Source organism: Rhinoderma darwinii, chromosome 4, assembly GCF_050947455.1.
Source record: "Rhinoderma darwinii isolate aRhiDar2 chromosome 4, aRhiDar2.hap1, whole genome shotgun sequence".
Classification (NCBI taxonomy): Eukaryota; Metazoa; Chordata; class Amphibia; order Anura; family Rhinodermatidae; genus Rhinoderma; species Rhinoderma darwinii.
In genome coordinates, this window is record NC_134690.1 from 28436358 (window position 1) to 28454195 (window position 17838).

At 41.3% G+C, this 17838-nt stretch overlaps 1 protein-coding gene and 1 long non-coding RNA gene across 3 annotated transcripts in view; one reads left to right on the plus strand and one right to left on the minus strand.

Moving 5' to 3' along the window:
- Positions 1-17838, minus strand: part of LOC142760641 (aminopeptidase NAALADL1-like) — a 56576-nt gene that overhangs the window by 14032 nt on the left and 24706 nt on the right. Inside the window, exons 7-14 of the mRNA XM_075863834.1 lie at positions 15653-15751; positions 14797-14882; positions 14493-14612; positions 14323-14408; positions 11843-11906; positions 7502-7569; positions 6673-6761; positions 112-202 (exon numbers count right to left, since the gene is read on the minus strand). Of these exons, the coding sequence (XP_075719949.1) occupies positions 112-202; positions 6673-6761; positions 7502-7569; positions 11843-11906; positions 14323-14408; positions 14493-14612; positions 14797-14882; positions 15653-15751 (703 nt within the window). The remainder of the gene's footprint in view (positions 1-111; positions 203-6672; positions 6762-7501; positions 7570-11842; positions 11907-14322; positions 14409-14492; positions 14613-14796; positions 14883-15652; positions 15752-17838) is intronic.
- The window catches only part of LOC142760642 (uncharacterized), a 40111-nt gene that overhangs the window by 12734 nt on the left and 9539 nt on the right, over positions 1-17838 (plus strand). Inside the window, exon 1 of one of the 2 annotated variants that reach the window (XR_012883333.1) lies at positions 16491-16639. The exons of the other annotated variant lie outside the window; for it this stretch is intronic. This is a non-coding gene — a long non-coding RNA (uncharacterized LOC142760642). Of the gene's footprint in view, positions 1-16490; positions 16640-17838 lie in introns of those variants that run through there. 2 annotated transcript variants of the gene reach the window in all.

Consider the following 17838-nt stretch of genomic DNA (forward strand, 5'->3'; position numbering starts at 1 on the left):
CCCGCTCCTCTTGGCATCTTATACAAAGTACATTACTCAAGAGAAGACTACAATGAGAACAGAACACAATCACCCTGTTTTTTATGTCCTTGGTGTAAGAAGTATATTTACCCTGTCATAGGTGTATGCAATGTCCATGCATGTAATCCCTAAGTAATGTAGAAATGGCGCGTAGTCACTGCCGATTCCCAGTGTTCCAATGCTACAAAGAAAGTCATATAAATTTAAGATATACCATAATGACTGTATAATAAAGGAGAATAACATTAAATAAACTTTTACAATAGCGAATGTCAAATTACTAACAGGACTGGCACCTGTCGTCTCCATACAAATGAGAGGACTGTTTGAGAAATCTTAGTGACCGTATCTGTCACATCTTTTTCCCTTAGTCACTTCGCTTGAGCAGGGGCCCGGATGAGGATACCCCTCATGTAGGCCTTGTGAGCATTCCACAAAGAATAGGGGTTAGTAACAGATGGAGCATTAATATCAAAATAAGTAGTGAGAGCATCCTTAATCCTAGTCTGGTAAAAAGGGTGAGATAAAATGTAATCATTAAACTTCCACTGAGAGGGTGGAGGAGATTACAAACCTTTCCTCTACAGTTAATGAAACCGGAGCGTGATCAGACCTGGTAATATCCCCTATAGAGGATGATTTTGCCACCAGTAGGGTTTGTCTATCAGTGAGAAAGTAATCTATTCGGGAATAAAATAATCTAGGAGAAGAGAAGAACGTATAATCCCGTTCAGAGCCATGTTGGCATCGCCATACATCAAATAACCCTTCCTCCAATACCCGATGTGAAAGGAAATCACTCCGCCTGCTAGCCCTAGTAGAATCCAAGTCACCATCTAATACTGTATTAATATCCTCCGCAACTATAAGACGGCCCTGTTTAAGTTCCTCCACCATTAATGGCAGCTTGGAAAAGAATTGTCTCTTATTGGGAGTGTACACATTTACAATAGTATATTTCACATAATTAATGTCACAAATTAATATGAGAAAACGACCCATGGGGTCCACCTCTAATGTATGGAGAGTGAAGACTACAAAATTTTTAACCGCTATAAGCACCCCATTTTTTCAAAATATCAGCAGAGGCAGTAAAAACATGAAGGAAAGCTTTGTGTGTACACACTGGGGCCGAGGAAGAACAAGGATTTCTCAAACAGAGAGCCTTAATAAAGCTTCCCCTTCAATATCTCACATGCATACTTTACGTCGTTTACGGACGCATTTACAAATCTTGTTCCAATCTAGGTATAATTATACCCTGAGAAAGTTTCAATTAAGCTCATATGTACATAACAATAGAGCAGGTGCCGTCTTGGCTAGGAAGGTAAAGCACTCTGCTGGGAGATCTAAAATTGCACACTTAAAGGGGGAGGGGGGAAGGAAAGTGGTGGACACGCGGTTGATAGCGGAACAATTTCGCATAAACTATGAGGAGCTATATAATTTGTCTTCAGACCCCTCTACCAATCAACCTTTACAACAGGAGATTTCCTCATTTTTAGATAGCGTACAGCTGCCTTCGATTAGTTCAGGTTCTCTGAGATCCCTATCTGACCCTATATCTAGCACAGAGGTTTCCAAGGCTCTCTTATCTCTCAAACCATTTAAAGCACCAGGGCCGGATGGTTTTCCAAATGCATATTACAAAAAGTTTTCTCATCTATTATTACCTTATCTAGTAGCAGTATTTAACAAAGCGGCTGTCGAGGGATCCTTCGCAGCAGAAATACTCTCGGCAACTATTGTTACTATTCCTAAACCCGGAAAGGATCCTGACACCCCAGCCAATTTTAGACTTTATATTCTCCAAGGTGTTATCTAACAGGTTGCACCATGTCATTCCAGACATTATCTCCTCCGACCAAGTTGGCTTTGTACCTGGGAGACAGGCACCTGACGGCACCAGACGGTTTATTGATCTAATTCAATCGGTTGAGCATAAAAAAATTCCTTCTTTATTATTAGCCTTGGACGCAAAAAAAGCATTTGACCGAGTGAATTGGATGTACCTTTCTAACACCTTGGAGAAATTTGGTCTGTCGGGTTATATTAAATTTGCCATTGTAGGGTTATACTCCAACCCTTCGGCTAGAGTTCTAGTTTCTGGTTTCCTTTCAGAGCCCTTTCAGATTTTGAATGGTACTCGCCAGGGGTGTCCCCTCCCTCCGCTTATTTTTGCTTTAATGATGGAACCTCTTGCTGCTGTGGTTAGAGAGAATGGGGGGGATCCAGGGTATACAGGTAGGGGGCACTATTCACAAAATAGTTGTGTACCCTGACGATGCTGTTTTAGCATTATCACACCCTGAGTTATCTCTAGTAGAGTAGAAGTGCAGGCCACTCTGGAGGGGTTTGGTCGGGTATCTTATTATTAAGTTAATCTCAATAAATCTCAGATTTTGAATATGGGAATATCTAACTCTACCCAGTTATTGTTAGCTATTAAGTATCCGTATAAGTGGAATGCTGATAATTTACAGTACTTGGGTATTAAGCTTGCTTACCCAAGTTCTCTCTTGTTTTGCTATAATTATTCTCCACTGGTCTCTAGAGTTTCGCAGTTATTGGAGAAATTGTCCACTTCTTTTATCTCCTGGGCTGGCAGAATAGCGCTTACTAAAATGTTGATTTTATCAATTATCCTATATACGTTTCGTACTGTCTCTATACCTTTACCGTCCTCATTTATCCCAAGGTTGCAAAGGGAATTTATTTATTTGGAAAAAAAGCCCCCCAGGGTTCGGATGTCTACTTTGAGCAGACCATGGAGGTTGGGGGGGATGGGAGTTCCGGACTTGCACAAGTATTATATGTTGACTATTTTTGACCAAGTTAAAAGTTGATGGATGGCTAATGGGAAGCGCTGGATGGGGATAGAATGGCGTGCGGTGGGTACTTCCCTCATAGCCTGCTTGAACAAAGCTTCTTTCTTTGGGGCCCTTTTGCGGGTCCCTTTGTTGGGGATAAAAGCTTCTATTCAAGCATGGTCTTATTTGCTCTACTGCCGTACAATGGATGAGGGTGGGTCATTGAAAGATATGCTTCTTAGAAACTTGTATTCTTTGTTAGACAATGTTAATATCGATGCCTGAGTCTGCAGGTATGGAGACTATCTCTTCTCTTTAGAACGACTCTACCTTTAGATCATTTCAGGATTTATCCGCTTGTTATGGTATCCCTGGAACGGATTTTTATAAGTACCTCTGTATCAGACATGCGCTTTGCTCAGTGGATGTGTCAAGTCTGTTTCTGCCACGTCAAGCCATACTGTTTTACGCCAATAAACTCCCTTAAGGCCTGTTCACATCAGCGTTGGCTTTCCATTCCGGGGTTCTGTCGGAGGTTTCAGTCGGGTGTACCCCGCAACGGAAAGTCAAACTGAAACCACAGCTTCCGTTTCCATCACCATTGATACCAATAGTGACGGAAACATTGCTAATGGTTTCCGTTCATCACCATTCCGGCAGGTTTCCGTTTTTCCGACGTAATCAATAGCGCAGTTGACTCCGCTATTGAGTCCGTCATTAAAACGGAAACCTGCCGGAATGGTGACAAACTGAAACCATTAGCAATGTTTCCGTCACCATTGATATCAATGGTGATGGAAACGGAAGCTGTGGTTTCAGTTTGACTTTCCGTTGCGGGGTACACCCGACGGAAACCTCAGACGAAACCCTGGAACGGAAAGCGAACGCTGATGTGAACAGGCCCTAAGGTTAAGGGCATTTCTTTATTTTATGCCTTATTTACTTCCCCCACTCCTAATGTTAAACTATCATATATGTCAACATGGGATGGCGATCTAGGTTTAGATATATCTCTTTCAGATTGGTTTAAGGCCTTGGCTTGGGTGAGACGGGTTTCTAAGAGCTCGATACATTGGGAGATGTCTAGGAAAATTGCTTTCCGATGGTATCTCACTCCTGTACGCGTGGCTAAAATGGCTGACCCAGTATCGGAGTCGTGTTGGAGGGGTTGTGGAGCGAAAGGCACGTACATGCACATGTGGTGGGAATGCCCAATTGTTTTTTTTCCCTCTGGTTGATCGCTTTCCGGCTCATCTCTAACATTCTGAAAGTTAATATAGTCGCTTCTCCTGGACTTGCCCGGTGTTTCCTGGGGGTGGAACTTCTTCCCGCCTCTGGACGTATAGTTATGTCCCATGTCATACTGGCTGCGAGGCTCAATATAGCGAGTAAATGGAAGTTGTCGGATTCCTTGACTAAGGCGGAATTAGTTGATCAGGTTCAGTTTTCTTCTCTTATGGAGAAGTCGTGGGCTAATAAGACCCTCTCGTCAGTTAAATTTTAAAGAGCATGGAAACCTTGCAGAGAACTTGCTTTAGCCCCAGATTTGACCCGAGCTCCACTTTCCCCTTCTGCTTGATTCTGTATATAGGGTCGATACTTTGTTGTTAGTATGCCTGTATTGCTCTGGCTCCTGTTATATGAAAATATCTTCTGTTATATATACCGTAGATGTTATATGTAGTCCAGAGCTGATCTATTGTATATTTTTATTGATGGCTATGAATCCCTGTAATGTAATGTATGTGTTATTTTTTGTTTATATGTTTTAGGGAGAACCTCATGTTGAGTATCCTCCCTTTGTTGGTTTTGTTATTTTTTTCAAAATAATACAATAAAAAATGTAGTAGTAAAAAACAAATGAGAAGACTGTTCTAGGCAATGAACATATTCATTGGAGCAGGAATTAGCATCAATATTGAGGTATTGGAGATAATATTTCCTGAATACAGCAAATACTGCACATCCACACCTTATGTTCTGTAAAGATTCATTCTATTCTTCTGGTGGTAGTGACAGGAGAAATTTAAAGGTGTAGTCTATCAATGTATGATCGGGGGGTCTTACCCCCAGGACCCTAACAAATCTGAAGCAGGAATGGGCAGCTGCAGTATTGGCACAGTGAGATCCAAGTGTGGCTGTGTCTGGTATTGCAGTTTAGTCCATTGAGATGGGCATGACTGAACGACACTCAACTTCAGTACCAGGCACAGCCACACTCTGGAGTAACACTGCCCCTTCGTTCTGCTGATTATAGGGTCCCTGGTGTCGACCACTCACCAGAATTTTTTTTTTAATGGAAGACTATAATTAAAATAAAAAAAATCAGCCCATATGTACAGTTTATATTTGATTGTACCTAGTCCTACCAAGCTACCACCAATTATATTCAATACACAAGTAATGGAATGAACGAAATAACAGGAAGAAAGAAATTAAGGACCTATAATCCTTCTAATACAAGAGGTATTGTGTCCCTTAATGATTATCCTCCATATACTGGGCTGGATTACAGGTAGCGCACAAGGGGCACATGCCTCGGACCCCCACCAGTTAGGGACCAACGAGCCTCCACCAACAAATCCCTTCCTGCCCAGGCCTGTTCTTCCAAACTGGTTATTAAAATCACAGCCAGAGTGGGAGAATAGGTCGCCGAGTGGGTGCAAGGGAGTTTCAGCTCATTGCCCCACCATACACCTTGTAGACCGCAGGGTAGTTCTAGGATGCCTCCTATCATGAGTCCTCCTTCTATGCAGGCCTTGTAGCTCCTATTTAAATGGGAAGTGTATACACTGGTCATTTCGGGGAACCCCACCTCTGATGAAAACCAGGGTCCACTGATGGCTGTTTGGTGATCCTATCCAGTCAAGAAGAGATGGAAAGGTGGCCAGGCACACGCACGTCTCTCTCCATTGAAGTGTAAGGTAGTTGCTGGATATCCTTTCTCCGTAAAAAAAAACATAGACTCCAGTGGAGAGGACTACATGGGGCCTCCTCTCCTATGCTCTCTTCTCCTCTCCTATGGGCTTGACACAGGGATCAGGTCGTGTCTGGATCCCAGAGGTAGAATGGGTCGAGCAAATTACAACTTTTGGACCCTTTTGCAACTTTATTACGCCAGAAATCTGCCATAGAAAGGTTTATTAATTTCCTACCATGTTAGGGATTCGGAGCTCTGTGTTACAAAAACAGAGATCCAACCGCTATAACATATTAATCAGCACAATTTTTTTTACCTAAAAACCACATGATGATAAAAGACAGAGAGTCACTTTAAATATAGGGAGAATCCCTGTTAAAGCAAGATGAACTGGTTATCAAATTCTGGAGGTAGCTCGTAACCTAGCTAAACTGGAAGTGAACTAAAACTTCCACTTGGTTTTAAGTTTTCATAGCCCTTTTTTTTTTTAGGGATGGTCTGGGTTTCTATTTTCCACCGTGATACTTTGATTCTCTGAAGTGCTGCTTTTTTCTACCTATATATATATATATATATATATATATATATATATATATATATATATATATATATATACATACACACAAACATATATATATATATATACAGACACACGTGTTAAAAAAAACACACCTTTTAAATAAAGGAAAAAAGTAAGAAGTATGTGTATATTGGAAAAGTATATTGCACTCAACTCTATAAACAAATACAATTTAAAAACTAAAATGTAATACTCCTTTAACCGGAGGGAGAGATTGCTATTTGACTCATGACTCATTCTAGAAAATAGCGTTTTACTTTGAATGGCGGGAATATACACACAAAAAGTTACTCGCGGAAATAGTTGTTCATCTCAGCGATAAATGGGAATGAAGAACTCACTCGGGAATGACGCCATGATGTGAGCTGCTGCGGCTGGAGTGATTTTTCCAGTTTTCATACACGGTGAGGTGATTCGTTGGGGTTCTCACCTATAGAATAAAACATTATAAATAATAGGAACATACTGTAGCTTTAGAGGAGTCATAAGTATGACATATATAGTTCCCATACTACTTTCAATGTAGAAACTACTATACGGTTCCATTTTGCCCTGTTGCGTGGCAGTGCTATATAATTACTCTATATATTGTTTTGTTTTTTTACTATAACGTGGGCATCATCATCTCATTTATTAGTCACTACTATATGGCCACTATTATGTTACTATTGTGTGGACTTTTGTACTGATTTGGGGTTATTTTATGTCTTTTTCCATCTATATACATAACTGTTTTGAAAATATGGCAGGTTGCCGTTAGAAACAGACATTAGTCAGCTCCAGCTTGCTGTCAGTCATGTGATCTACCAGCTCAGCTCTGTGTAGGACTCTGTTTACACTAGCATTATGGTTTCCTTTGATTATAGAGGGAGTGGATCCGTTTTCCAACAGAACTAAACAGATGCTGACGGACCCCAGTTCCGCTATTTTAGACATCACGAACAGTGCTACAGACTGCTCTAAATAAGGGAGTGCTTGACAGAAGCTCAGGAGGAACACCCGAAACGCAAGTGTGAACAGACCCTAACAGTCATCTGAGCTCCCACAATGCACTGCTCTCTGGTTACAGGAAACAAGTAAAATTCTGAATTTAGGTTTAGTTGGACTTGTGTTTATGTGATAGATCGTCGACAACATCTTTGACGGTCTCTCATCAGATAATGGAGTTACCTGTTTAGATGCAGCAAAGACGACACCTTGTGCTGGAGGAGTCCCCTGAACCCTCAGTGTAGCATTAGCTGAAAGAGGAAAATTATTTGTCATTGTCATCTGCAAAAATGTGCTAGGAATGATAAAAACAAGGGGGCAGATTTACCAATACTGTCTAAATGTTAGACAGTGTAAACTTAAACGAGACAGTGAGCTAAATTTGTGGTGCATCAAGCTGGACATGCTAGAAACTTTTCTCTTCCTTTTACCACCTATTAGTTGGCTTAGTTTATGCCAGTTTTTTGTGTCAAAATGTTGGCGATTTGTTTGGGGTCACATTTAAGCCACGCCCTCTCCAACAGTCCCCCTTTTCAATAAGCCACGCCCTCTCCAACAGTCCCCTTTCCGATAAGCCACGCCCCTTGTTGAGCGTGTTTAATAAAAAAAAAATGGCTGAAATGGGTAATAAATGTGGAGCAAAGCATGAATGCCAGAGTTCTGGCTCAATTTGAATAGTAAATCTGCCCCCTTGAGATATTTCCAAAAAGCGCTGTTGCTGCTGTTTATGAGATTCTTCATTACTGTCACTCGCTAATTATCTTTAACAATATAGAAAATGTCTACCGTCTTGTGTTATATGGCGCATTTACATCTACGTGAATGTCTACATTTTGGGTTTTTTAATCTAAGGCCTCATGCACACGACCGTAGCCATGTGCACGGCCGAAATAAGGCATGCCTGTTCTTTCTGCGGTCTTTCTGTGGTCTAGGCTCCCGGGCCATAGACGGACCGTGAAAACCACGGTCGTGTGTATGGCCCCATAGGAATGAATGGGGCCGAAATTCTCCCATGGATTTTCGGGGGAATTGCAGCCGCAAAAGCACGTTCGTGTGCATGGGGCCTAAATAGTTTAAAATCACTGAAAAGGGCCATAATTACTCATACAAGGGCAGGTACAAACACCAATTCCCAACAAGATGCAGACAAACCACAATGCTACATAGAGGGAGAGTGCTCAGGTGCAAAATACTGATGAACATCTACTCTCATGAGGATGAAAATGCCGGTGACCATTTCCATTTAGAATAGCCCATGCAGGAAGATGAGGGTCAGGCTGAGGAGCCGCGCCTGAGCAGTTATAGTTAGCACTATGTATGCCTGCGTCAACTACACAGTGATTGGCTGAAGTGGTTACACCATGTGACCTCTGCAGCCAATCAGAGAAGCGAGTCAGAAACATGGCTTGCGTTTTATATAATAGTATGATGTTAATAACATTTAAAGAGGCTCTAGTTGAAGGCCTAATTCACGGAATTTTGAGGCAGATTTTTCTGCCTGCAAAAAACTCTGTGTGAACAGGGCCTAGTAATGCCCCATCTCCTAGCTAATCCAATAGGCGCTGTCAAGCTGATAATCCTAGTGAAATTGTGTCCCAAAAAGTTTATTATTTTAAAAGTTATGGCCTTTTTTCTAAATATGTAAATGAGGCCATACTAGACAAGTGGGTGTCACCACCAGCGATTCTCCTGAGGTGGAGCCTCCTCACAGCCCCTGACACTGTCCTATCAGCATGAAGCTGCGTCACACAGTGTGAGAGATTGAGGCTGGAGGGAAGGGGGAGCACTTCATATATCGGGCTGTGGACCACCTAGAACAGCGGTTCTGGTGTCATATGAAAGATGAGATTCTTTCTTTCATATGATCGCAGTTTCAACTGTGACACAACAGGGGATATCGCCAGTTGAATACACAGTCGGGAATGGAAGCTGTATACTATATGATCACAATGTGTGGCTGGGCAGGGAGGAGGGAGAAGCTGTTTGCTGATTGGACAGCGTCATACAGAAAACATTGCATTGCCCAGAGCGAAAAGTTAGAGTCACCTCCTATTTGGCTATTAGAGCCACATCAGCATATTTAGAAAAATGCTCATAACTTTGCAAATTATAAATGTTTTTAATAAAACAAATCACACTGTAGTTATCGGCATCATAGCGCCTATTAGATTAGTTAGGAAATTAATAAACTAGTGACAGATCCTCTTTAATGCACATTACATGGAGCTGCCCTAAAATTTAAGAATACTGGGGTTCGGTAATTAGGGGAATCTAGGAAATATACTAAATACATTTTCCAGCTCTGCCTATATAGGCAATATAGGAGATGTTATGCAGATTCCAGGTTCTATGGAATTGAAAGTTTCCATCATGAAATGTTTTTTTCTTGCACACCTTTATTATTGTGAGGATTTGGTTGTCTGACTTCATTCCTACTATTGAAAACTGGTTGAATACAGTCAAAAGAATTGTCAAATATTTTTTTTTTCCCCTATATTAACCATGAGGAAATTGGCAAGTCTACGTTAGGCCCTATTCACATCACGCTTTGGCCTAGATTTAACGTATATTCTGGAAAAACCTCCCAACGTATACATTAATCATAGGCTGTGACAGATGCCTAACAGTGGCATCCATCACCCATAGACTATAATGGGATACATTTCAAGTACACGTCATGAACTCTCATATCCTTTTCATGTTGTATAAGTTGAACGGATGCTATAATAGCCTTTGGGTGACACATGCCAATGTATGGCATTCATCATAGGTATCTTTCAACCATAGGCTTTAATGGAATCCATTTGCGTCATGAAAAACTATTGAAAAGCCCATTATGTATACGTCGAACATATGCCTGTGACATTTGCCATACAGTGGCATATATCACCCATAGGCTAACACATTAAAAAAAACAATCGTATACGTATTTATTCTGGGTTTTAATTGTATGGAATAGCTTATTTTAATATGGTTACATACCTGAAAAACAAAATGTATACTGACGTATACCAGCCTAACGGAGGACAAAAGAATGTCCTTTTGGCCTCCGTTGGGTAAATGGAGCCCAATGGAGCCGTTTAGTGCGTATAACGGGAGCTTTCATGGAGAACCCACGTGTGAACAGTGCCGTATATAGATTTTTCAAAAATGTTTTGCCCCCCTGTACAAGTTGGGGTGGACGGGCGGCGTTTAATGGGTATAGTGATTCGTTTTGATACTGAATTGTCATTTTTTTTATGGTTATTTGTAATCAACAAACTTAAAGGCGATATACACCTTTAAACAAACATTTAAAAAAACACAAAAAACATCATAACAAGTTTTGAATTGACTTTAATAATATTTCTTTACTTTTTAAGATAGAGCTTCTATGTATCCTGTATACATAGAAGCTGTATCCTGTCGTCAAAGCAGATTCCATCTGGCCCGCTGCACTGAAAGGTGGTCCTGCGTGTCTCTGACTTAGGCCTCCTACACACGGCCGTAGCCGTAATCCCAGTTAGTGATTACGGCTACGGCCAGCCTCGGACAGTCAGACGTATTTGCGGACCGTGCTCCCAAAGTATGGGAGCACGATCCGCAAAATAAAAAAATAGGACATGCCCATTTTTTGCGGATACTTTTTACGGCCCGGACAACCTCCTATAAATATATGGGAAAGTGTCCATGGGCAATACAAATTAATGGGTCCGTACTTTGATCCGCAATTACGGTCTGTAATTGAGGATCAAAATTACGGCCGTGTGCATGGGGCCTTAGATGTTATCACTATTAGCTGGATCCTGTGTTTCAGAGACAGGCAGGACCAGCTTTCACCAGAGCCGTCAGTCCAGCTGGCCTGACAGAATCGGCATTGATGGCAGGAAACAGCTTTTATGTATACAGTATACTTAGAAGCTGTATCTTACAAAGTTAAAAAAAAAAATGATTAAAAGTTATTTGCAATCACTAAAACTGATTGATTTATTAAAAAAAAAATGCTCAAAGTTGTACATAGCCTGTAATAAAGATTACAAAAAATAAAGTGTTATTTCTCTGTCAATCTAAACACTGCTTATAAAAGGAAAACATTTACGTTAAAAAGTTAAAAAGAGCAGTAACTTTTTGGAAGGAATGTGGCAAGATATATAAAGATACTCTGCAATATACAGTATTTTAAATACTAAGGCTATATGTCTGTATTTGACATAGAAGAACAGTCCTTTACACCCCCTAAACATTCCCAAAAGACATTGAAATAAAACTTCGTTATTGTGTCTTATTTCCTTGTCTGTACTGACCGTGAGGTCACTAGAGAAGAAGCTGAGTGGGACGCAGATGGATCCAAAGCCCCAACGCCCATTTAATATTTGCGATAGACATCAAAATACTGATTATATCACATTCTAATACTTATCATATGGACGACTTTGTAAAACCTGAACCGGAAAGAATTTCCACACCGTTATTTATGCTCTTACTGTCCAAAAGGATGTACAGATGACATCAAGCCCTCGACGTCAGGATTATTGTTAAACTCACCAAACACAGAGATGTCCACATTGATGTATGCCACAGTCCGGTCCCTTAATTTGCTGTAGTAATCCTAAGAAAGAAACATCAATTATATGTGTTGATAAAAGATTGTGTTAATATGTATGTATATAGTCGTGGATATTACATACTCAGCTGCCTAAAACATCAATTAAAATTACTTCACCACCACCGGGAAGCTGTTGGCGTTGTGAAGTAATTGAGTAGATTTGGATATTTTTCGTACATGTTCTTTGAATGTGTAATAAAACTTTTATATATTAAACTCCAATTTAAATCCGTAATAAGTCCTGGAGTATATCAAGATGGCGATTGTGAATTGAGGTGTTCCAATATGGCTGCCGATTTACTAATACGGCTGCCATCTAGCCACTATTGATAACTTAAGGGCGCAATCTATCTTCGACATCAGGACGCAGCGATTTTTTTTCTTTGCTTTTCATCACTTTTTAGTATAATATGTTCTTTTAAGATTTAGTACTTTATTTACATAATGGATCCACATGGTCACACTTGGTGGATCTGTCACCATTCATTTATTTGCATTAATTTTCTGAGCGTAAAATAATTTTGAAATATTTTTTTTATTGGCATCACATGGAGTATATAGAGTTCTATATGTCCAAATAAGCAAAAACGGTGACCTTTTATAATATTGTACACTGAATTGATTAAATTAACCCCTAGACGACCACAATATGTACTGTATATTTATGTTTCAGATGCTGATGCCCCGTGTAGTTAGTACATAAACACGTGGTCATTTTTAATGGCAGATCTCATTGTATAGAGTTCTGCCTTTAAAGAGATTGGGCTGACACTGTATCAACCGATCCTCCTGACGGGTTCTGAAATAATTACCTATATTTTTGTTATTCTCTATACTGCTATTAAAGGGGTTCTCTGCCTCGGAAAATCCTGATATGTTATAAATGTCCCTTAACAATAAGCAGATCACAAAGTGTCCCCCTGCAGGGTAAGCCTGGCAGTAAGTTTTCAGATTACCCTGCAGCGCCACCTCAGGAGAAATTAAGCATTACACAGTGCCCATTCATATCAATGTGTTGTCTGTATAATGCAGGATGGGACAGTCCTCTAGAGAGAGAGAGGCTCCTTGTAACCGCTCTCCACTCTGGCCAAGAGATGAGGATCTTGAACGGAACCCCCCCCCCCCTCCCCCACCTCTATTAACTCAGAATTCCCTAATGCGATTTTTCTGGCATCAGTTTTCTCAACCGGACAATTTTTAGACAACTTTGCAAATAAAATTACTATGTTGAAATGTCTTCCGGAGCTGTATTCCATAGTAGGTCACATGGTCATGCTGGCGCTGTTCTCTTTTTGTGATGGTGACAACACGTGTATCCATCATAAGTGCTCCCTCGAGAAACCCCACCCTCCCCCCCCCCCAATGTACGGCATGTCATCAATGACATGCTGTACATGGGGCTGGATTATGTCTTCTTCGTACTGAGCATGTGCAGCTGTAGCTCTTACACATGCTCAGTGGGTATACCAGATTGTTCACACTCAGCTTAGCAAGCGATGAACTGTGCATGCGACCAAATTCATTCATATTGAAGAAGCTTAGTAATGAGTTGTAATTCCGGGAAGAAGCGGGAACTACAGGATCGGAGCACAAAGCGAGAGCTGCGGAGCAATGCGGAAGACAAGTGGAACCACAGGATTTGTATTCTTCTTGCTGAGACTCCTAACATATCCGCATCAGGAAGAGAGGAAGGAAATTTAAAGACGCACACTCTGAACGGGGATAACGGTAGTCACATTTACTACTTCTGTGATGCCTATTTTGTAGATGTTTGATCTTCTTTTTCTTTTTTTATTGTTTCCAACAGACAACTATCTAATAATGATAAATCTTGCAAAACTCAACAGCGATAACCAATTAGAAGTCATATAACAAAAGTAAGAGTTGCCCATTTTATAGACCACATCTTGGAGGATCTGGTTCTCCACCCCTAAGACACACGTCATGGACATACACTTTAGATTGCTTTGTGTTGAATACCCAGTAGGTCTATAAACGTGTACAGTATGCTCAGATCAGCCAGGCGTGTGTTTATTGACATAGGGGTTGTGGCTATCAGACACTTCTGGTGTCACTTATCTCCTGGGGAAAACGAAGGATCGGGCATGTTGGATTTCAACATCTTCATAATCTTTGTTATCATTGTACACACAGGGCATATCATCCTAATAGGTTATTAGTGGATCATCCCAAAAGAAAAATAGTCCCTAGTGGCAAGTGATTGGCTCCAAAGTCAACTCCAAATGGGGTTGTCCTCTGCTGGACAGTTGATGCCCATTATTGTCAAAGCCTGGACCCATCAGACCATCATCTGGTACTCTAGGGGACCAGTCCAATTCTGTCTGCACCCTAGGCAGGTGCCTTACTCTCCTACCCATTCCCTCCTCTAACCATCATTACTGAACATTACTCTGATTACCTCAGCAAACTCAGTTGAGCCAATAAGTCCAAACTCTTCTGCTCCCCAGCTGCCAAAAATGATGGTTCTACGTGGACGCCATAAACCTATAATATGTCATAGATTAACAGAGTGCCATTGTTAATATTCAAAAGTCAGGAGACATTGAGGTAGAATGAGAAGAACCATACCACTTTTTAGCTTGGTGCCCAAAATCCTGGTTATCTCCAGCATCACTGCAGTTCCACTGCTTGGGTCGATGGCTCCATGTACCCAACTATCTCTGTGGTTGCCATATATAATGTACCTGTCTGAACATAGAGAAGTTGCCGTCATAGCAGAATTGTGGCTAATAACTAATCTATCATAGATATGACATAACCGCATCCTGTGGCCCCAAGTATTATAGGGGCCACAGTCACTCTTATCTGTACTGGCCTGTCATTACAAGGAATATACTCTCATTGACTCATTTAAATGTTACGATGATCTCACCCGGCTCTACGGATCCTCTGATGAGCCCCATCACATTTGCTGAAGATCGTATTGTCCGCTTGTTGTAAACATTAACTTGCACGTCACTGAAACAGAAGTTCATAGATGTTATTAGGATGACGACCTTATACCGTTATGATGTAACAGGTTTGTAGTAGAGGAACTGTTAGCTCTCCTGTCATGGCTGTTTTCGTAAATACTTGTGTTCACCATAAAATACCAATTTTGGAGCATCTTGCATTGTGCCGTTCCTCGGTTATTAATTTTAGAATGTATAAAGAAATTGAAAACTGGGATTTACCATTAACTTTTTCAATAGGATGTGTCCCTACACTGTCAACTCTGATTGGACAGTGTGAGATTGGGTAGAGATACCCCCATAGACAAGAGGAATGGTAACACCCAGGAAAATGTATTTATTCATACATTCCCAGGAGGAATAATAGGGGCTCGGCACAATGTAAAGTTATAAGAAAAGATTATATAGAATTTTTATTTTGTGGAGAATCCAAGTATTTACTAAAACAGCCATGCATCAGACTGGCCTCACCGGAGGACCAGGAGATCCTCTGATGGGTCCAGCCTACCAGTATTTCCTCATTTCTTCCCACGAGGCAGGATTTTCACACTGTGTAGCTGCTCCAGGGCGGATACATGATTGTCATTCATTCATTTCACTGCAGGGGAAATAAGTGGCTGCTGGCAGCTGATCGCTGGTGAGGCTTTGATATGAGAAGGATTGTTAAGATGCCATGGGGTCCCCTAAGTCAAGAGCCAAGTGTTTGAACTTATGTATTTGTCATTGAGAAGATGTATATAGTGAAGGAGACTAGCGCTAATACTAAATGTGCAATACCTGTTATTAAATGTACTTTGCCGGAAGCCAGGTCCTATGTTATAGGGACACTCCAGAGCTCCTCTCCAGCTTTCTGGTGCCTGTAGTCCACCCAGTTCACTGCAGAAAGTATAATAAAAACACAAATTCAACAATTAAAATACTGAAAAATACTAAGAATATGGCTGTATTGACTTCTCCATAAAAGTCAGTGGAGGGTCCCCAGATGCTGGAAGTACCAAGCCTCACCAACATCGGTTCTGATGTTGAGAGAATTGATAGCTCTCACTCCAGGGGGCTAATACGCACTACAATACCCTCTGGTGCCTTCCGCACTTGTGGCCTTACCACCATAAAAAAATACTATCTCCCTTGCTGCCATCTGAGCCTATGGTTCGAAAGTCCTTCCTACTTCCCCCAAAGATGTCTGTCTTTCTCAGTCTCTCGTCTGTTGTCCGCCATTTCCACTCCAGGTTGTCTACAGGTACCTAGGTGTTAGTACTGACGTCTACCTGATGTCATCCGTCAAGTACAGATGCAATAAAAACCCCACACTGCCTGGTTACCATCACTCTTCATCACTTGGGATTGCTGGGCCAAGATGGACTTCCTCTCCCATTGGAGAATCGCCTGACATCAGGTAGCTCCATATTAACTCTGGACAGCTATATGGAACTTATACAGTGTAAGATCCTCGCCGCAGTCCAGCGCCATCTCGCCTTGCTGGCCTCCACAATGAGTCTCTCGACAGGGCTTGTAGGGACATCAGGCAAATAACTTGATTTTTCTTTCCTGAACTTGAATTTTATAATTTGATATTGTGACCCATTTTCTGTCCTCGATTACTTTTTAGAATTATCCTCTGCTCTGCTACATTACTGTTACCTGTTACCAAACCCTGGATTGCCTGACGACGATCCTGACTTCTGCTTCTGTACCACAAACCTGGCTCTGCTACATTCAACCAACCAGAACCCTGAACTGCTTGACTGCTATGTGACTCCCTAGGTCAGTGGTTCCCAACCGGAGTGCCGCGGCACCCTGGGGTGCTGTGAGAGCCATCTAGGGGTGCTACGACACTCCACTCACCCACTACCATAAAAAAAGAAGCTTTTGCTTGTAGTAGGCATGATGCACGCACGGTACTAGTACTGCCCACCACTTCCCGCTAGAAGAGCCCGACGAAGGGAGATGAGCCGTTAATGCTGCAGTCCTGGGCAGGGTAAGTATGAGATTCCTTCTCCAGCAGTAAGAACACTTTTGGGCTGTTACAATCACATCTCTATGATGTGATTGTAGTGGCGTTATAGTGTGCTTACTGCTGGAGGAGGAATTAACTTGTCTATGATGGTCATTACTGTGAGGGGGCTGATGGTCATTATACTATGAGGGGGCTGATGGTCATTATACTATGAGGGGGCTGATAGTCATTATACTATGAGTGGGCTTGATGGTCATTTTACTGTGAGTGTAGGTCTGATGGTCATTTTACTGTGAGTGGTGGGATGATGGTGATTTTACTGTGAGTGGGGGCTGATGTTCATCTTACTGTGAGTGGGGGCTGATGGTCATTTTTCTGTGAGTGGGGACCAGGGCCGGCATTAGGTTGAATAGCGACCTGTGCGGGACTCTCTACTGCCGCCCCCTACACAAACCAAAAATGAACCACATATATAGACACTCTGGAACATATATACTGTACATACATAAAGAGAGATATTTAGACATACAGGCAAATATACATACACACATTCTGGAATATATACATACAGGTAAATATATAGACATACAGACACATATATACATACACACACACACACACACACCGGCAGATAAATACACAGACAGGGACATATACAAATACATAAAAGGCACATATATACAAGCACAAAGACACATTCACAAACAGAACCATATATACCCAGTACAGATAATGTCGTATATTTCATGCGCAGCACTATGTAACACCACAGATAACACACAGTAATAACGGAGTACAGATAATGTAGTAGACATTGCCTGCAGTCCTAAGTAACACCACAGATAACACAGTGATAACTCTCTGAGTACAGATAATGTAGTGGATGTTATCTGCAGTCCTATGTAACACCACAAATAACACTGTGATAACTCTGTGTACAGCTAATGTAGTAGATGTTACCTGCAGTCCTATGTAACACCACAGATAACACAGTGATAACTCTGAG